This window comes from Anarhichas minor, unplaced genomic scaffold, assembly GCF_050575085.1.
Source record: "Anarhichas minor isolate MPS153535 unplaced genomic scaffold, ASM5057508v1 ptg000030l, whole genome shotgun sequence".
NCBI lineage: Eukaryota > Metazoa > Chordata > Actinopteri > Perciformes > Anarhichadidae > Anarhichas > Anarhichas minor.
This window is the reverse complement of record NW_027466476.1, coordinates 11,346,571-11,367,771: the sequence shown is the minus strand read 5'-3', so window position 1 is coordinate 11,367,771 and position 21,201 is coordinate 11,346,571. Positions and strand designations below refer to the sequence as shown.

The window sequence follows — 21,201 nt, the reverse complement described above, 5'->3', positions numbered from 1 at the left end:
AAAACAGGATGAACCAGCACAAGCGTTGGCTCTGTTGATCCTCCTCACACAGTCAACAGCACAGCTCATAAACAAGCCCCTCCCTTAAAGGAGAGGTCACAAGGGCGAGGAACATACCAGACTTCTTGGGAACTTTCCGTTTCACGACCCCCTGACCTCTTGTCCAAGTATGTTTGCATTTCTGAGCTCCAAAAAAAGGATCCCTCGCATGCCTCGGGGAGTCGGATACATATTGACAGTACACTCTGTGCAAACACGCGTATCCAACACATGATGTCTGAGGGGGAGACGAACCACTGACGTCTGTGCCGGTTGGCTCTCGATGCGTTCTTCCTCGTGAGGAGAACACAATGTGTTTTGACGATGGAAGGAAACCAAGATCCTCCTCACATCTTGACCCGCTTAACCCTCTGTTACGCAACCTCTGTCTCCCGTTCAAGTCCACGACGCAGTAAACACGATGGGAGCAGCTCTAAGACGATAACGAGGCCCGACGAGCAGCAAAGCTGTGGTTCGTTGCGCTGCTCTCCCTTCCTTTGCTTCAAAAAAAAAAAAAAAGATTGTTGCGATAACAATCTATCTGATTACAGTTATGTAAAAAGTTCAGAGAGGTCACTTTAGATTCCTCCAGCAGCCGTCAAGTGCTCTTCTGCAAGACACCAAACCACTCGATGATTCACCGAGTGGCTCTGGGTGTTGAAACGTAAACCGTATAAAGGGGACGGTTACATGTCAGCATGTAAATGTAATTTATGCCCGAATCAGTGCATCTAGATGAGAGCTGAACTACAGGTGAACCAACTGGAAGAAGTTCTGACTATATTCTAACATTGAGAATATACAGTATAATACGAGTATATAATACGAGTTGTCTGGTGCGTGTTGCTGCGCTGAGGCCTCACCTTCTCTCTGCTGCTGTTGGCGGTGATCGACCGCTGTGTGGCTCCTCTCAGGGATGTTCTGTAGTTGTAGAAATTGCTGGAAGGATCCATCTGGTGCTATTATGGAGGGAAGTATACGGTGTCAGTTTTTTGGTTACAGGATAAGCTCCGCAAACAAACAAACAGGTGAGCAGAGCGGCTGAAAGTGGATTCGAGGAGCCAGCGAGCGGTCGATTAAACACATTTAGTCGTGTTACCGTGTTGAAAGTTTAGTTCCTGTTGTGATGCTTCGACTCGGAGTCAGAGGGACTTTTTGAAAATAGATTTTTTTTTGCCAAGTCTTAATTTCATAAACTACGTAGTTGGAAATGATTCGCAAATTGATTATCTGACAGATAGAATACATTACTTTGATACATTAATACTCATTTATTAGGTTTTTCAAAATCGTTAATTCATCAAAAATGTATCAATTAGCTGGTTTCTGTTTCTCCAATGTGAGGATTTCATTCCCCTCCGAAAACTTTACATTTCCCCATAATTCATATTTAAGTTATGGATTTGATACGATGACAGTAATAATTAATTGCAAAATAAAAGCGTGAAAAAGTGTCACTTCCTCAAACGAATCAGCTCCATCCTAACGACTACTTAGTAACTCAGCCCCTCAGTGTTGTGACAGAAGCCTGTCTGAGTGACTTGATGAAGGAATCTAGGAGATAAGAAGATGACGCCATCGAGTCTGTGACCTCGAACACAAACTCCAGGATTCACTTCAAATGAGGCTCAAAGGAAATCATCAAAAAGAGTGAAGAGCTGAGCTGAGCTGAGCCAGCGAGAGAGAAATGAACTCCGGCGGGACGCAAAGGGAACCTGAAGAACCGAGTCCCAAAACGACTCGTTTGCGCCTCAGATCTCCTCGTTCAAAAAGGAACCGACTGGCGGCCTGTTGGGCTCAGAGAGCATCTTCCCTGCAGCGTCTTCATGTCTGCAGAGAGGCTGCTGGTAGGAAACGGGGATATGTCGGAGCTTTTTAATGTTTGTCTTTGGGAAAATTATTCCTCACAAAAAAAGCTGATCTCATCTCTTGTCGCCTCACAATTTTGCTTCTACAGTCGGTCAAATCTGGGCTCTCCCACTCAGGTCCATGTTTAAATATTCTGCGTTTGTCTTTGTCATCGCACTCAACACCAACAAAACAGAGCAAAAGAAGAAGCTCCCCCACGCGCCCACGCTGCGGTTAGTCATCGGTGTCACGCACAACAGAAACCCACAGAGTTCATGTGTCGGACAATGAAAAACTGAAGAGACGACGACAGAAAATGTTTGAAAACTGCAGATTCTAGCTAAGTTGTTCCTCCGTAGAAGATCCATTATATCTAAAATGCTTTAACCTGAGGACCTTGTCTCTCTTAAGTGTTAAAGAACCAAACACGTGCACATTTGTGTTCAACCTTTTTCATGCAAACTCACTTCTAAGATGTCAAACTTGGCCGTTTTCACTTTATTCCAGGTCTTCTTGAGCCGAGACACCGGACTCATGTTCATCCCAGCTGCAAGGAAAACAAATAAGACAATGAGAGAGATATCACACATCCGTGGAAACACCCAAACATGATCTCATTAACACATGGCATTTTCCCATTCAGCCAGACAGACACCCCCCCCCACCTCCACCGCCCTTCCTCCCATGGCAGTCATCCTTTAACATCACTCCACCTCCCCCTTTTCTTTCTCTCCACTGTCGTTTCTTCTGATGCAGCGAGGCAAAAAGGCCGCAGGAACAATGGAGTTAACACACGCCTCGTTTCCCCTCCCAGCACTCTGCTTCCCATATGGTAATCCTTTGTGTGTGTGTGTGTGTGTGTGTGTGTGTGTGTGTGTGTGTGTGGGGTGCAGGTTCAGGAGGCCGAGGGGTCACCGTCAGAGCAGAGCGACAACACAACAAAAACAACCCTCGAGCACACAAAAGGAAGTCACATCCACACACGGCGATATAAGAACTCCAGCTTTTCCCTTTCCTGCACGTTTGCCAGGAGACGGTTTGAGTTTAACGTGACGCTTCAGCGCCGCGGGCGAAAGAAACCAACGAGAGTCCGACCACGGCGGACGTGTGACGGTCTGTCAGATCGAGTCTCGACCTCCATCCACTCACAAAGACACCAGTGTGTGTGTGTGTGTGTGTGTGTGTGTGTGTGTGTGTGTGTGTGTGTGGACAGGTGTTGGCTGTGGTTGCCGCCCCGCTGGGACACACTCCCCTTTTATGACAACATTATTATATCTTTGATGTCTTCTCCTGCCGACACAATGTCGCAGAAGAAGAAGAAGAAGAGGCGCTGACAGTGTTTTTATCTTCATTCTAGCGATATCTAGTCATGCAGATAGTTGAGATTTCCGTCTACATTTGATGTCTTTACTGATTCAGGACACGAGCGAATTAACTGCAGTCTGATCTATATCTCAGGTTAGGGTTCTGGTGTTCGTGGGTCCGTGTGTCAATATGTCGAATACTTAACTTTAAGAACCAGAAACTATGTGGCCGACTATATAAAAAGGTGAATTTGCTTTCATAATTTGGGGGGACTAACCCTTTAATTAGATCACTAATACATTGTCTAACCCGGGTGGTTCCCTGGAGACGAGGCTGGTGGAGCCTGTGGCGTTCTCTCTCTCGCTCTCTCTCGGGGGAGAAAGAGAGGGAGAACAGCTGGCACTCCAGTATCCTCTCCCCTCCCTCCTCCCTCGTGTGCTCTCACTCTCTCTGGTCAGTGCTGACCATCTGCATAGATGCTTTGCTCTGCGTCCTCTTCCAGCTGCCTCCCCCCACAACCTCTCCGCCCTGGACGTACAGATCCTCCCTCCCTCCCCCCTCAGGCCTGTGAGGATGACCAGATGCCCTCTCCTCTGAACACTGGGACATCTCCTGGAGGCCGGCGGCTGGACCCTCCAGCGAGCTCTCTGAGGTGCTTTCGGGCTCCACATGTGTCTTAATTATTTTACAGCTTTATCTAAGCGGGCTAGTTTAGCGTGGAGTATCCATTTTAAAAAGGTACATATTTACACACATTCACATCTGGAAGCTGCTTAATGAAACTAGAGTTTAATCTGTGGCCTCTGAAAAGCTCCACTGGAGCAGTTTGGGGTTAAGTGGCTTTGGGTACAGGTCAAATGAGTCAGAACTCCTTCAGGATTCAATCAGAAACTTTTCAGCCATAACTCTGCTTTTATAAAACCCTTCTATCCCACCAAAGTTAGTGCCTATAAGTGGGTTCTTCAAACGCAGGAAAACACAAGAAAAAAAGACGAGAATGTCGCTTTTAACGTCAAACAAAGTAAACAGTGAAAATGTCTTTTTTTATATCAGTTACTCATTCCGTCTCTTTAATACTGTTGTTGGAACAGTGAAAGAGCTCACTTGGACGGTTCCGATGAGTTTTATTTTGTTTGTGTTGAGTTTGAATGGTCTCGATGAGCAGCGTGTTGTCTGACTGGAGGCTGGTGTCTTTGAGGAGAAGACATTAATAATATGTTTTGTACGTTAATGAATTATAATAATTGTCCAAATATCTGTGGATTTATTGATCATATATTCACGAACAGCACCGCGTCAGAAAAGGGGCAAACATGTGCCGCCGGAGTGTCACGTTTTCTCTCTCACAACGCATGCATTACAAGTATTTAACGGTAATGTTTTCTGTTACGTGACGTTCCAGCAGTATCCATGATACTGTGTGAGTGATTCTGCAAAGTAGTCAAATGCCAGAAGGCCACGGGGAGAAGCTGCCACGGAGACAATTATCTGCATGAACTGCTGCTCCGCTCCCTCACTGACATCATTAGACTGAAGGAAATCACGCACGTTTGGAAATGAACTGGGACAAAGTCGTGACAGCTTACTCGCCGAACAACAAATTGCGTTTCCTAAGCTGATCTGATTTACTGACGACCGAAAGAAGGAGCCGGAGCGCAGATGGGAGGGAACGAGTGCAGAGAGCACTCAGCACTGCTGACTGACAGAAGAATAAAATAATAAATCACACGTCGTGTTATCACAGAGAGCTGGAGAAGAAGAACAGGACTCACATATGATGGCCATGAGGGAGTTAAAGTTGCCGATGTTGAAGCATTCGCGCGCCACGTCGATGAAGAACTCCATGACTCGAGCTCGCTGCTTCTTCTTCACGGGCTGTTAAGAAAATGAAGAACATTAAAAAAAAACTGGAAAATAGGTTTGTTGGAAACACACAAAAAGTGTATTATCATTAAAGTGCAACGCAGAAAGTACTGATGTTTGCTTGTACTTTATGGGACATTTTGAGTTTTGTTTGTCGAGTATTTGAGGCAGTATTGTTGCTTTTTTTACCCTTTTAATGCTGAAAAAATATATATTGAATCAATTGAAGTTATTTATTAAGCAAAAATCTGAAAGCAAAAGACGGGAGTTGTTCCAGCTTCTCTAACGTAAAGATTTGTAGCTTTTCTTTTTGCATAAATCTTGAATATATTTTGTTAGATAATATAATAATAATAACAATCTCTGCCTCCTGCTATGTCCAGTGGCAGCAAGATCAACAATTTTCATAATTAAGTCATTTCTCAAGCACAACCAAACATTTGTTGTTTTGAGCCTCTAAAATGTGTTTTTTCCCCATTTCTTTATTAACTTTTCATCGGACAAAACAAACGTTTTTTGACTAGTCATCTTGAGCTCTGGGAACGACGGGCATGTTTCCCCCTTTAGTTTGATGAAAATGATCCGTATTTGCAGCACAATCTTCTGTTTTTTCTTTCTTCTTCTCCATGTGCGTTACTCACCATGCAGATCTCTGTAGCCACCAGATAACTGAGTCTGTTGAACCATTCCACATAAGCTTCCAGGTTGCTGGCCTTCTTGTGATCACTGAAGCAGCTCTGCAACAACAACAACAGACTTTCAATTAGCATGTGAGCTAATTGCAAAGCACAAAAAAATAAAAGAAAAGAAATAGTACTGAACTGGATAAATAAAGCTGATATTGGCTTCCCCCTCCCCAGTCAATGCATCACTGAACATAAAAAATAAACTCCAATCACGCTCAACTTCACTCTGCTTCCACAAGCACAATAGTGGCCAATGTTATTCACATTATGCATGCTGGTCCTTTGTGTGGAGTCCTCTTGATCTAATTCCACACATTCCTTTGGCCTTACGCCACTCGCCCCCGTCAAGTGTCTCCCGCCAGTGGACGCGTCGCATTTTAAACATGCATTCTCGTCTTTTCCAAGTGGCTCGCTGGACTACGAGGCGGGTTAGCCCGAGGCACAAAGGCAGCCTTAAACCCCCCCCCCCCAAATATCACCTCGCTTCACCAAAAAAAATAATTCAAAGGGGGGGGGGGGGGGCTGTTGCCTAGCAGCCAAACGCCAGACAAGAGAGCCCACCGCCAGAGACACACATTCACAAACTCCCCTTCCTAAAAAATAAACCCTTGGCTGCGGTGGTTGCTAGGAGATGAGATGCATGAATGTCCACATCGTCCAGACAATGGGATGATTTGAGGAAATTGTCGGTGAGGTGTGTCTGAGTTTCTGAACGTGTGTGTGTGTGTGTGTGTGTGTGTGTGTGTGTGTGTGCAGGGCGGATATCTGGTCTGCTGCTACAGTCTAGAAATCACCTGACCTCACTTTGACCGGTGCAGAGGCCGGTCTGTCTCTGTGTGTTGTGTAAACTTAACATCCGTCTGGAGGAGAAACTAGGCCAACGCGCTTCTAAACCAACGGCAGATGTAGACCGGTCTGGTCTGCACGCGGGGTTACAGCCAAGGAGAGATCGCATAACTACTATGCATGTGCTTCTCTTATCAGCCGATTTATTCTTGGAAGAGCGTGCAGACGTTACCTTATCGTTGTCCAGAGGGTCTTTCTGGACGAAGGCCTGGACGAATTCCTCAGGTCCGATGTAGCCCAGTCTCTCCTGAGGGAGGAAGGAAAAGGGGAAAATCAACTCCCTGCATCCATCTTTAGTTCGGTCAAAAATGCTGAGGAATGTTCTTTGACACCTTTGACTTAAAAATGGCATTTGAGGAATCCTTAAGGGACGCTTCAGGTGGCTGATGTTGGCCAACTTTACATAGACAGTCGTTTTCTTGACTTTCTGGCTTCTTTTCTCGTACTATTGTTACACTACATTTTAGCATTTACTGTTATCCTCCAGTTGTCACTTGTGGCCGCTCAACTATAGTAACACAGGCGTGCTTCAATCAATTCAAGAGTAAATTGGGGCTGAGGGTACTTAATGGATCATTTCTATGGTAGAACCGAAGTATTTCCATTAAAATGTAGCAAAACTTTTAGGCAAATTTCTGCTTAATAGAATGCGCTTTATTTTCCAATCACCAACCTTTATGCAAATATACTCAAGAGGATGTGACTAGATTACATAATTAATCAAGCACCCGTAATTGTGATATTTCATTCCAGTCTCAAACCTGAACTTCCTCTGATCCACATGGTGTTTTTATCAGCCAAGATTCCACGCTAGAGTTAAGTACGCTACATTTTTGTGGGTTTCTGGTGGATCACAGTTGCAGTAGAACATTAAATACTTTGATATTAGAGTATCCCTGTGCACCTTCTACTGTAGTCAAATCTGTAAGTAAATGAAAGACGACCTTTTGGGTTCTGAAAGAAACCCTTTGATCAACCTCCGGCTTTCCCAGATTGACCAATTTCTTTTTTCAACGGCAAACTGACATGTAATGAATATAAAGCTGTGGTCAAACGCCGCTGTTTAAAATCAATGCTGTGGTGGGTCGGACGTGGGCGGAGCCGTGGCGTTCGGGTCCACCTCCACACTGCCATCATACGCGTCAGCTCTCCACTCTCTCACATGCTCTCCTCCCGAGCATCCATCTGCTTTTATTCTCTTTGGCTGATGTGCCGATATGAGTGCGAGACATTTTCGATTGTTCTTTGGGAGATAGCGTTTACATCTTAATCTGGTTTGACGTGTCGCAACAAATGATTGATGATTTAAACTGATTTTTAAGATGTGAGCGATGAAGATTAGCCTTGTGGGCAGAGGCTCAACCAAAGGCTTCTGTAGATCAATGGGAACTGTCAACAAAAGAAACGACTAAAAAGAAACAATTATAAAGACAATTCCCACAACTTCTGTATTGCTCTCACCAGTTCTATGTGCGTGAGCTGTTGGGCGACGGTGTACGGGTCGTTGCAGATGGACAGCATGTCTCTCTGGATGGACGCCTGGGGCTTCGCCTTAAGAGCTGTCAGCCGCTCGGCCGCCGTGGCGTTGATCTTCACCAGCGCCTCCTCGTACTGGCTGAGCACCGTCAACCTCCTGATCAGACCCTGGCTCATCTGGCCCACCGCCTTCCTGTACACCTGGTGGATGGATGGAGGAAGGATAGAACAAAGGGAAGGGGAGAAAGAAGAGTTCGTTAGAGCTCAATGTTTAGTAGCTTCAAAAGAGTTCTATTTAATTCACTTGGGGCTCCAACATATTCCTCCATAACCACCTTCAGGAAATAGTTCTTTCTCCGACAAACTCATCGAGGACATCTAAATAACCACGAGCTATGCTTTTGTTTTCCCGTTCTCCGGCTCCGCACTGGTTTAAAACCCGATGGAGACACTCGCTGTTAGGACACCGCTACATCACCGAGGGCATAAGGACCACTATAACAGAGATGATGAGAAACTGAGTGTGATATAAATTTGACCAGAATCTCCAGTAGCATGCATGCAGCCACTTTTATTTAATCCCAAGCCACTCATCTGTGGCAGAGGGCGATAACAACCTCACTGGAATTTACAACCTGCACATGTTGACTCCGTGTCAGCAGAAACAAACTTTGCAAACTGATGCCAGCTCTCGGCCTCAAACCACAGAACGGCCCTCAAAATGTGACGCCTCTTAAGTATTTATCTTGCAGAAAAGGATCCCTCTGGTCATGCACCGGGAAGGGTCGCTCGCAATGTTATGCAAGCCTCTTCCTGCCGGCCTCATTAAGACGCCTCAGCTCAACCGGGACAGAGGGAGGACTATCGGCTCACTAGACCCTCAAGAGGTCGAGAGGCCGTCCTCTTTTGAACCTTTCCCCTGGACTCCAAACAGGCCACAATTAGATAAGTGGTCCCTCACGGACACAGATTAGCGCAGAAGTTTCACAAGAGGGTCTATAGAGGGGAGAAGGACAAGAGCGTTTGATTTTCGACATGCAGGATCCTGTTCGTGGCCTCGTTCCACACCACCGGTATGAGCTGCTCAAAGAATCTGGGGTGACGAGGCCCCTTTTCTCACGACCACAACCCTTCTCCTGGAACTTTCTGCCAATTCAACCCTCCAGAATCTAGATTCTACAAACAAGACTATGGTTCCAACAGGGGGTGGAAGAAACATTACAATGGACGTGGAGGCCCGGTGCCAAGACAGCATTCACGTATGAGGACGAGACCTCGTCTTGGGGAAAAGTGAGCGGACTCCCATCACTCAAGGCGGGGAACCATTTTGGAAAATTCACTCCTCAGGGCGTGACAAATGCATCCGTCTGCTGGTGATGGCACATGAACAGACACATTCGCATGTCAGCCAATCCACTGTGGCTCTGTGGAGGATATTGCAGTTGTAGCAAAGGGTGATTGCAAGATCACACGTCAGAGAAGAAAAAAAATGAAAAGAAACGAGGATTCAAATAGAAGTGGGGGTCAAGACGGACTGGAGATCAGAGAGAAAACTACTCTCTGCTCCTTAACCAGGTGCACAGAAGTCATTGATTATTTTTGAAGGCTGAAATGAATGATACATTTCATTATTAGTTAATCTTTCGCAATTAATCGATTGTGTCAAAAATCTAGTTCAGCACTAGTTGCATGGAATTCATGTGAAATAAATACATAAATGGACTTCTAATCGTTTTCTGTTGGAGTCATTAAATCATGCATCAACATGCACATTTTTCTTGTTCCAGCTTCTCCAATGTGAGGATTTTCTGCTTTTCTCATTTTGTATGATTGTGAACGTAAGATCTTTGGTTTTTAGGAGTGGACAAAGTGAGCAATTTAACACATCTTGTCCCAGAATGTGTGATGGACCTTCTTTCAATCCAAAATGAATCCATAAAAACATGGAGATTAAAATACACTGACAATAATCATTAGTCGCAGCCCTAAATGAAACATCTCCATTGAGACATTGTAATGAGAGTGTAAACAGCGTTACACACTCAGCTAATGCTTCACCGCGCTCCGGCACACTTGGACCACAGTGAGACTCGCCACCAGTGGAAATCGCTCCAGTCGCCACTTCAAAGTCAGCCATCTGCCCTAGCTTCTGTCCCCACTACAAAACAGAGGACGGGCCAGGGTCGGGGTAAATATAGTCACAGATCTTGGAGGCAACAGCGCGCCTGACATTTCTGAGCAGAGGGAGTCACATTTGTTCATCAAAACTATTGGCGTTCCGTATGAGGGGGGGCCTAGCAGGGCCAAACGCCATCGACCCTGGCAGTGATCCCGAGGTGGCAGACGGCTGCTCTGTACACAGGACTGAGCGTGTGGTCGCCTCGTGCCATCGTATCACCGGAGGTCCTGTTTTTCTTGGCCTGAGAGCTGTTACTTCCTGTGGAGCACCACCTGACCCACACAAGAAGGCCCGGCTGTTTTTAGCAGGTTAGCCAAGCAGCACTAATGAACAGATAGTATTATTTAGGATAGGATTGTTTTAATCTACCAACACGTTGCCAAGTCACGATGGGGCAGAAATACCACCCAATCACCCGAGATGCACTGGCATGTTGTAGGGATGTCCCGATCAAGTTTTTGCACCTGATCAGAGTCTTTGAATACCGAGTATCTGCCAATATCTAGTCCCGAATTCTATTTTGCTAGATAATACAGCTGCATGTTGCACAATTCAAGTACATTAAAGTTAACAAAATCAATCCAATGTATATGCTTAATAGCTCTGCATTGCATTAAGTTCCTTAATGTCGTTTCTTTTTTACAAAACAACAAACCCTCTCTATGTTTTTGGATTGGATCGAGAGAATTTCGATCTCCCTTTCAACTATCTGCCTTACATTAAACTGGATATATAATGTGGCATCTGTTAAATCAACTTATCATAACCAAGCAAAAAAAAAAGAAAAGAAAAAGAACATAGTGCAAAATAAAAAACAGCACATTTTGAGGGAAGGCAGGAACTCTGTACCATCAAATGAGGTCAGATCACGATCAAAGCGCTTGTTTTCTTCTCGACTGCTGCTTCCCTATATATCCAACCACATCCATAATGACAGTCCTTCTTCAGGGATCAAGGTCCCTGAATGTTTTGAGTGTGGTCTGGACACCACTTTGACCAGATGTTCGGGACGTCTATTCTGGACTCAAAACCCTTTCCCAGAGCGCTGCGGTCGACGCTCTGAAGACGTTTAACTCTGTACTCAAGACCTGCCGACGGTCTGACCTTTGTGTTTTGCTCTCACAACATGATTTGGAGAATCTGTGAGACGCATGAATGCAAATTAGTTCTGAACCGAACCAGCTGCCATCGGAGCCGATTCCTTACACTTAAGACTTCTTCGCAGAAATGTCCCGTGGCTTCCACAGTATCCAGAGCGAGGAATCGATTTGTATTATCAAGAGTTATCATATATGGATATATGAATGAACAATATCACGACCTTACTTCCTCAACATTTGCTTAAGGCAAACGTTTTACACCCGAGGCACCAAAGCTTCATATGACAAACCGCTGTCTGTCACGCTGTGCTAATCATGAGCACAATATCTGTGGCCTACATGATGTCACAGCACAACTGCAGGGTGTTGTACAGTATTGTAAAAGGTTGCTTTGTCAACACAGCACATACATCTAGTGTGTGGGATCTACATCTTTTCAATGAATACGGGCTCATTAGAGGGCAGCATGATGCTCAGTTCGGTTACCCAGAAAGATCATAAAGAAACGTCCATGCATTGAGGGAAACTCGTGGTATTTTTGAGTTATTACATTCTCGTAACCAGATGTATTGCTGAGGTGTGAGGATGCTGTGAAATTGCCAGAACAGAATCCAACAGCAGAGCAACTCAAGAAGTCACACAAGAGTCTTTTTTATAAAGAGAGAAATTGAAAGCAAAAGTTGAATATATTTCGCAATCTGCCCGTTAGACCAACTGTCTGGTTCAACTGTCACCTACCAGAGCTATCGTGTTTGTACTTGCACCCACATTTTCTATGTAACGAGGGATCATAAGAAACTCTTTGGGTGCCATCACTTTCAATTTAGTTTCCAACAGGTGTGTTAGATAAACAAAAGGGAAACAGATTAAAGACGTTACCGGAATAAACTACTAAATTACTGAAGATGCTTTCTAATGACTTTTGAAGGGGGGGGCAATCATTTCCTGGCAGAGTTTGGGTCCACATTAAGGATCACTGCAGATCAATACAACAGCAAGGTGGGCCTCCAAAGAGCTGCACGGTAGGACTCTGCTCCACTAGACTCACTTCTGGTACCGGGTTTGTTTCTCTGTTTGCAGATAATACCCCCTCAGTGAGAGCTGCTGATCATCTTCAATGCTTGGAACCTCGACCAAGGTGGTACCAAGAATGGAGTGGTTCTTTTGGTACCATCCAAACCCAACAAACTGAACTGCTTGGTGGAAACGCAGCTTAATAAAAACACTTCATGTTGCTGTTTTCTCATAATTTGTTACCCATCTGTAACTGAAATATCTGACTGCTTACGTTCCTTGTGGTGTTCAAATGACTTTGGATTTCAAGTTGTAAAAAAATAAAAAGGTAAGTTAGAAAAACACCTGTGCCTTTCAATTATTTGGATACACTTAAAAAATGAGGCACTTGTAATCTTTTCTTGTTAAATGTACAGAGTGTGATGTCACCTCAAGGGACAGAACGAGGGGATCTTTGTGCTACGGGACTTTCTGTTGCCTCGAGGACGGAATTGATTTCAACCCTCAAAAGTCTCTTTTGAGAGGCGGCGTTAATGCCGACTGCAGCCGCTCTACTGTGAAATCAAAAGATGTTTGTGTGACGAGCACAACGCAGCGTCCGTGCCTCTGACTGAGGGAATGTGTTCTACACCGGTGGAGGTTTGCACAAAGAGAGCAGACATGGGGGAGCTGTAAATGAGTCCAGTTGTCATGTGAGACACATATTGATTTCTAGATTAAATCAGGATCAATACTCGTGCTTGTACTATTGATGAGTCATGTGAAACCTGCATTAATAACAGGTGGGGATGGGTGGGTTGTGTTTTTCTTGTGCTGAGCAGTAAAGGAGGGACGTTTTCTAATGGGACAGATGGACGCTTGTGTTCTCCATCACTGTCTGGTCCTAATAAGCCCCGCCCCCCCCCCGCAACTAATTCCTCGGTAGAGGACACGAAAAAACATGTGAACCATTGGGACATGCACTGAAAGAACCACGATTCATGGCGGCTAACCTAATTATTAGTCCAGACTGGAGAAAAGTGAAGGAATGCTACCATGTCTGGTGACATGGAGGGGAAAAACATTTGATGTATAGCAAAAATAAACCCAATTAGAGGTAAAAGATGAAGACTGAACGGGAGAACTTCCACTAAAATGATGGTTTGAGGGGTACATTTAGCATATCTTGTCAAGTTTTACCCATAACAGTATCAGAAATGCCTCTGGTACAGACTAAAATGATGATGGGTATCGATGAGTATTAGAGTCTAGGCACCGATCTGATATCACATCATTGATCAGCTCGTTTACAACACATGTCACTCGCTACCCAATCCTTACATCTTGCGCAAATCCGTACTGAAAGTGCGTACTGAGAAGGTATTTGATCACATTTTACGGAGGGTTTAACCTGAGCCAGGCCAGACAACAATGATAGTAATCACAGCACAAAGCTGTTGAAAACTACTTTTTATAATTAAAATTAATGTTTTTAACACACTGGTATCGGATCGGTACTTGGTATCGGCCGACACCCGAGTTTAGGTATCGGGATTGGTCAGGAAAAGATGATATCGGAACATCTCTAACATCCTGGGAGGCAGGAGAAAACAGCTACACAACTTCCTGTAAAACTTTTCTGTTCCACTATTTATCCAGGCTAGCTGCTTTTTCCTGCTAAGCTGATCGCCACCCATCAATCCTGCCACCACAAATGTAGCGTTTCCTTTGAGGTGCGCGGATGCGACTTCATTTTTAAAGTCGTCATTTTGGTCGCGTTTGCATTTCCTTTCATGGCACACAAGAGCACGAGTCAATGCTTGTCAAAACAACTTGTCTGTGTCTAAATGCCCCAACAGTGGAGGGTCTGCATGTGCAGCAAAGATAACAGAGGCTACAGGACAAAAAAAGAAAAGAAAACAGTTCTACCCTACTAAGTCAACTTTGATCCAAACAGCGCAGCAGAAGCCGATGGCGCGCTAAGCCGGCGACATTCAGCTCTGCAGCAGTGAAACTATTCAAACGCTGCCCAGGAAGGAGCGCCACATAGAGCCACCTAGCCAATGAACAATAGGGCTTTTCTCTCAACTCAGCCAGACTCAAAAACTGCTTTGTTGCCAGAGATACACCCCCCCCACTGCTATCTGCAAAATAATCTGCCTGTGTCTGTAGCTTTGCTGCACATGCGGTCTACAAAACACAAAACAGCATCCCACGGCTTGTGATAACACCACAACATATCATCTGATCAGCAGACGAGACTTTTGTTACTTAACTCATTTAGTGTGAATAAGCGTGAAGAAAATTAAAAAGACCAACCTCGTCTCCATTGGCCAGCCGGTGGGTCAGCTCCTTCAGGCTCCTCATCATCCGCTCGTCTCTGAAGTCGTACGGGAAGGTTTCCGTCCACTCCGTCAGCAGCTGGAGGATCTTGGGAGCGCTCTTCCTGACTCTCATCTGAAAATGCAGAAGAAAGACAGAAGGACTGAGTGAACAGAACCACTACTAGGATGTGGACATGTCTAGATTTTGCAGTGGGTTCACAGCTACGAGCCCACAACGTACCACTGATTCCTAGAATGAATTATTATTACCTTGTCCGCTTGGGGATCGCTGAGTCGCTGTTGCTCCATGCAGAGGTGACACACCTTCGACATGAGCTCGTGCGGCCGGATAAAAAGACGAGAGCTGAGCAGGAAGGTGAAGATGTACGTCCTCTGTGGAGAAGAAAGAAAATACGTATAATACAAAAGTAATCTCATGGTGTCAAATTGATCATTTATCTTTGAAAAAGGGCTTTAAAGCCACATGAAATGAGAAGCCAGTGGGGGGGAATGATACCTAAACAGTAACATATATAAATAGGAAGAAGGGGGAATCAAACATGTTATTCCTAAACTTGGGAAGGAAAGATGAAGGAAGAAACGAAGACAAGGAAAGAGACTTTGGCACTGAGAGGGTCTCAAAGCACGAGAGCTGCTCAGACAGAACAAAAAGTTTTACTTTGATGCAAAGGAAGAGAAACCACTAGGGATGAAATGTTTAGAACAAACAACAATACTCACATCTGGATAATAGTCTGCAGTTGGGACCAAGTGGTGAATGAGGGCCTCCAGGGACCCGGACGCCAGGTTGTTGTCATGATAGTAGAGGCCGGAGTAGCCTTCCTCCTTGGTCTGGTACAGGTTTTTGTTGTATCCGCCGGTGTTCAGCTGACCCGTGAACGGTGGAGTCTGAGGCATGTTGTCCTGCAGCGGCGAAAGAAGACAAAAACACGGGAAGCGGTCAGTCAACACTCCGATACATGTCTCACCGCAGACGCTGATGCAGAAAGAAAAATCCAAAATAGCTCTCAGACACAAACACAGACGGCTTGGACGCAGTCAGCACCCAGTCCTCCTCTAGATCCCTGCGGTCCATGTTAAGGGTTTGGAGTTTGAGTTTAGTTTATTTGACTGAAAAAGTTGAAATGCAAACTGTGGTTGAGACAGAAAAAGCATGAGAATGAGAGAGTAATAAAAAAAAAGGTTCGTGAGTCATCTGCATTACAATGAAAACCACTAGAATAGACGTTTTACTGAGTTTTGACCCCACTGAGCTTCACAGGGAGTTGAACCCTTAACCATGGCTATATTAGTGCCTTGCTCTACAGAACTCCTATAACTGCAGCCTAAATGTGTGCATCATCTCATAAGCAGCAACTTATAATTGATGGAAATAACCAAATTCTCAGAAAACAAGGTTTCACATTTTAGACTTTGCTAGAAATATGCAACGGGATACGTCACTCTTTCAAAAAGGACTTTCGACTCACAAAGAGCTTATAAAAGGAAGATCTGTGCTCCAACACGCAAACGAAAAAGAAATGAAACGTACACCATAAACGTGTGCGAGCTTGTGAGAGATGCTGGGTCAGACTGAAGCCCTGCAGGACGTCATGACACTTGCTTTACCCCGAAAGCACCCCGGAGCGATCACGCTGCCCGTTTACATCCACCACTACTGCGTGTGTGCGTGACGCAAAGCGAGGAGGAGCGTGGGAGTCAAGGAGGAGGAACAACTCATGATGTAGGGTGGGAGATGAGTCACGCCAACATCGATCCATAGAAAGAACGCCTATGGAAACTAATCCTGCCTCCTAATCCGCTTCTTATTGATCAACTCCTTCCAAACAATCACAGCTTCGGCCGCGAGCACACTTGTCTTTTCAATGTGACTTTTTTTTAATCCAAGTTTGGATCTCAGTGAGCTGTGGACAGCATGTGGACCAGGGATGGGTATCGTTAGTAGTTTAACGATACTAGTACCGTCAACGATACTCTTATCGGTTCCTTTTGATTATTTTGTGAGAAAAAAAAAGACAATTATTAAGAAAAGAATCATCACTGCTTTATTATTCTTGTATGTAAACAAATAGTCTTTCACGAGCAGTAATACAAGAAGTCCCAAAATCTTTAAAGTACATTGGCAGCTAAACAATTAGCTGGCAGCCTTTACGAATTTAGAACCGGTTCCCGTTTGGAACCCAGTTTCGGGGGGGCACCCCTAATGTGGACACAATCCCAACAATTTATCAGACATAGGTTTCCATCACCTTCCTCTCCAGAGGAAAGAGCAGGCTGATGCACAACTGAGACTTCATGTCTGAGTCCTGTCGAGTTACTGCCCTTGAAAAACCCAACATTTCCTGATTCTGCCTGGGGCCCCTCCTCTTGGCCCCTCAAATGGCCCTTTAAAAGAACAGAGGACCATCGTAAAGTCCTCACTCTGGGGTCTAAAACGCTAACTGGTCCTCACAAAAACAGAACAACAAGCTCACACACACACACACTTTCCTCTGCCGGGCTTCTGACCTCTGAACCTGGCACTTCGGCTCAATACCACGCCAGGCAGACTTGTGGTTGGGGAAACACAAAGGGGCCTTTTCACACACACTCCCACCTTCCTGACAATATGCTGCCCCGTGACTGCCTGCCGAGTCAGGAAGCCTTCGAGGTGCGGCGCTGCCAGGGACGGATACAGGGATGCCAGGACATCTAAACTACACACACACACACACTGCCCTGCACAAGGAGTTCACATACATTGAGGGCTTCACCACATTGTGCTGTGGTTTGCAGAGAATCAAGAAAAGGGATAAACATCTGCTGATCAGATCAGAGAGAGAATCAACAGATAATACTTTCAAACACCGAAGTCTTGAGCTTAACCTTTAAAAATCACAAGACAAACGATACCCTAAACAACCCGTTTATTCATAGGTTCACTTAAAGCCTCCGACCACACGAGGCAAACCAGCCACCCTTTCACACACGCACACGCTCGGACCATCGCTATTATGCAGCCAGACAGCCGTGGCCATTTCCATGAGAATAGCGAGCGTGAGGAGTCAGAGCATCTGCTGCACCATGTGGCGTCCCCCCGCCGAGCGGGAGAGACCGGCAGACCGGGTCTGATGGAGGGATACCCTGCTGAAAGTCAAATGGTTTAGGCTTCTTTGTTTACACCAACAAGGGTGTATTTGGTTGAACTTTAGTGCCCTTTGCTTGGCAGCACTGTTCCACGGCCCCATTTAGTTACGCTTTCCTATTTAGTAGCATCCAACCACAGACATCTGCTGTCCACACAGCAGCTCAGAAACAAACCACTGGGGTTTCACATGGAGAGCACATCAACAGCAGCAGGTGATCGAGCACTGAGAACGTGTCTCGGTCTCTGTTCCCAGCTGGGATCTAAAACCACCAACTCCCTGATCCCACGCTCGCTTTGCTACCATTAAAGGTGGGGGTTGATTTGGTCCAACAATTGTAACACTCCCTTCTTTGTCCAAGTCATTTTACTATTGAAATTATTCTTGATTTACTCAATGAAGTAAATAATTGTAGAGGTGCAGCTTTTCTTCATTTGGCACCAGTTATATGTAGTTTAGTAGGACTGGGATTAATCTTAAACTATTCGAGTCCAACCTTCATGTTCGAAACCACTCAAATCCACAGACGCACCTCTACAGGTGAAACCGATATGAACCTCAGATAACAGAACACGCACCGTGAAAGAAGTGGGTTTATGAAATCTAATATCGCAACAAGTCATGTTGAATCTTCAGTATTGTGAGACATCCCCGTCCTTCTCTGATGTCTTTGAAAAGGCGAACAGTTCGGATTAATCTCCAGCTGCCAGCAACAGGTGGGCTTCTTTGAAGATAAATGTCTCCGACACAAAAATAAATATCTTGGATAGTAAATTTGTACTTGTATTAATGCTCTTGCTTTTAAAAAACACTTTTGGTTGTCTTAGTTTCACATCACATGAACTTTCTCTATAAAGTGCTTTTCAAAACTTGTTCTACTTACAATCATTAGGGCCACTTTAGACCTTATTCTCTTGCCAAAAAAATGCTAATTAGTACAAGCATTAGCTGCAAGAAGATACCATCACCATCACTATCTCTGCACCAAAGCAGAGTGTCTGTTCTCCACACATGCCAGCTGCAGCTTTCACCATAATCCTAAAAACAAAGCGCATTTACATTTGGCCTCCAGGTTTCGTGTGTAGTTGTGGTGAAGGGTGGGGGTGGGGGGGGGGGGGCAGGTTAAGTCTCCTGGCCTGACTAAAGCAAACTCTTAGCGCGTTGCTGTTGGTTTCCACGTGGCAGCAGAATGTAAACAAATAAAATGCCACCGCTTGCCTCCCCTCTTCCGGGGGTGGAAGGGAGGGAGGGGGTTAGGTTGGATAGATGGTATTAATTATAGCCTTGCTGGCTGTGTGTGTGTGTGTGTGTGTGTGTGTGTGTGTGTGTGTGTGTGTGTGTGGCCATCTGCCTCTATGTGTAAAAAAGAAAAAAGTCTGGTTTGGACTTAAATTGGATTTAAAAACAGAGGATATTCAAATTTCTGTCTGTTCTCAAAAGATGTGTTTGTACTCTGCTAAAAAGGCACGAAGCTGTAAACTGACGTACAACTTGTTGCTTTTGGGTAAACATTTCTTGAAACAAGGGAATTTTTTGACATCTAGATAAATTTCTTAGCCACAGTCCTTTAAATATTCATACTCGGGCCTATTTTTAAGCAGACACTGTTCCCACTTTTGTATTGGCTGAACCGCTGATTATCACAAGGCCCTGAGTCTCTGGGATGATTCAGGTATATCTCGTGGTTGTCTTGAGATGCTGGGACTTTCTCTCCTTCCTCCTATATTTACACAGGGAGGTAGTACAGTCACTCGGCCCAAACACAGGCAACGTAGAAATGAAACTAAAAGATGTGATCATGTGTTGTAACGTCTGTTGCAACAGTTTCAGGCCACGCTTCACCGAAAGGTTATGGAAATGTCAGAATATTTCCCCTTTTTTTCCTCTTCCTTGTGGGTCAATTCTCAAACAGAAGGGCAGCAGCTAAAAAAGCACCAAACCTCCCCGGGTGAAATGTCATATCGGGAGTAAAACACCGTCATTTAGGGGAAACTACCTTCAGGCTGCAGCGCCGTCAACGACACAAGCTCTCAGGTCATTTTTGCCTCCAAACATTTGGGCGGGGCTGTTTCCCCGGGGAGGGGGGGGGGAATGATGGAGCCCGGCTTGCTCAAAACACAAGCTATCACAAGCTCTTCCCGCCATGCCCGCAGTGTTAACGACCGCTCCTGATGAACGCCCATCAGCAGTTTGAGAGGCTGTAAATGAAAAAGCCTGAAGACACAGAGAGTCATTCCCGTGGTTCACGAGACGAACACCAGCAGCCAGGCACCGTTTAAGCACTTCCCTGATAAGATGGTCTTGCAACCACTGAGGAGCGCACATACGAAAGCAATGAAGTGGAATGTGAAGGTGGCTTCCACCTAAATGAAAGCTGAAGAGAAAAGGTAAAAAGGTGTTTTGCTTTCGCATCATTGGGGCGGGAGAAGGAGGCTATAGTAGTGAGGGAATGTGATGCAGGCACAGAGACACTTTGAGGGACGAACAGTAAATCAACAGCCCCCCCCCCCCCCACTGTGTAAACACTTTAAAGGCATGAGGAATCTCACTCATCCATGGCTCGAGGAAATCAGGGTGAGAGATAGCCGAGTGGCTGCACAGGCCACAGTGGAAGTCGTCTAAATAAAGAAGACGGCTGGTTGGTGTTGTTGGAAGCCGGCGTGTGGTCAGAAATACTTACAACTAAACTAGGCTGAAGAGTATTAAGTTAGAAGAAAACACACCTTTCTGAGAGGGCTGCGATCAAGAAGTGGGACTAGAACGTGGGAAAGCACCACATCTTCCCATCCAACCTTTTAACTGGACATGTGTCTCGAGTCATTTTGTTCAAGTTCCAACCAAGTCCAAAGTTAGTTGGTTCAAGTCTCAAGCAAGTCCCAAAACACTTGGTCCTAGTGTAAAGCAAGTCCCAATCATTTGGTCAAGTACGTCCCACTTAATTTTATCTTGGTCAAGCCGAGCCCTTTTCCCCACCTAAGAAACTGCACTTTGACCTGCCGTATCTTGGGACTTGCTTGAGACTTGGACCCAATGACTTGGGACTTGTCTTTATGAAGAGAACATTCAGAGTGTGAAACAGACGCACAGATACATCTTTGTCTCTCGCAGCCCTTCTTGACTACCTCCGCACCAGTAATGAGTGTTGTTCTACCAACAGTGTTTAGACTCAGGATAATGTTTGCAGCTGTGGCACCGAGTGGTAAAAATCACAGCTTCCATTCAGGAGTCTGTCACCTGGTGTCATCAGTCCTTGACAGCCATGCGAGTCCCCCCCCAGACACTAAAGCATCCTGCACAGAGGGACGCTACCGCAGAAACAACAGCTTTATGGCTTCTACTTCTGATTCTTCCCATCAATATTAAATAAACAAATTCAACAAGTACAGGTTCTGGAAA

General features: G+C 45.2%; 1 protein-coding gene across 1 annotated transcript in view; it reads right to left on the bottom strand.

The window, feature by feature from the left end:
• rasgef1ba (RasGEF domain family, member 1Ba) overlaps positions 1-21,201 on the bottom strand; it is a 31,026-nt gene that overhangs the window by 7,722 nt on the left and 2,103 nt on the right. Inside the window, exons 2-10 of the mRNA XM_076104471.1 lie at positions 15,401-15,583; positions 14,930-15,052; positions 14,655-14,792; positions 8,049-8,264; positions 6,760-6,834; positions 5,697-5,792; positions 4,965-5,067; positions 2,355-2,434; positions 903-998 (exon numbers count right to left, since the gene is read on the bottom strand). Coding sequence (XP_075960586.1) covers positions 903-998; positions 2,355-2,434; positions 4,965-5,067; positions 5,697-5,792; positions 6,760-6,834; positions 8,049-8,264; positions 14,655-14,792; positions 14,930-15,052; positions 15,401-15,577 — 1,104 coding nt within the window. The 5' untranslated portion in view covers positions 15,578-15,583. The remainder of the gene's footprint in view (positions 1-902; positions 999-2,354; positions 2,435-4,964; positions 5,068-5,696; positions 5,793-6,759; positions 6,835-8,048; positions 8,265-14,654; positions 14,793-14,929; positions 15,053-15,400; positions 15,584-21,201) is intronic.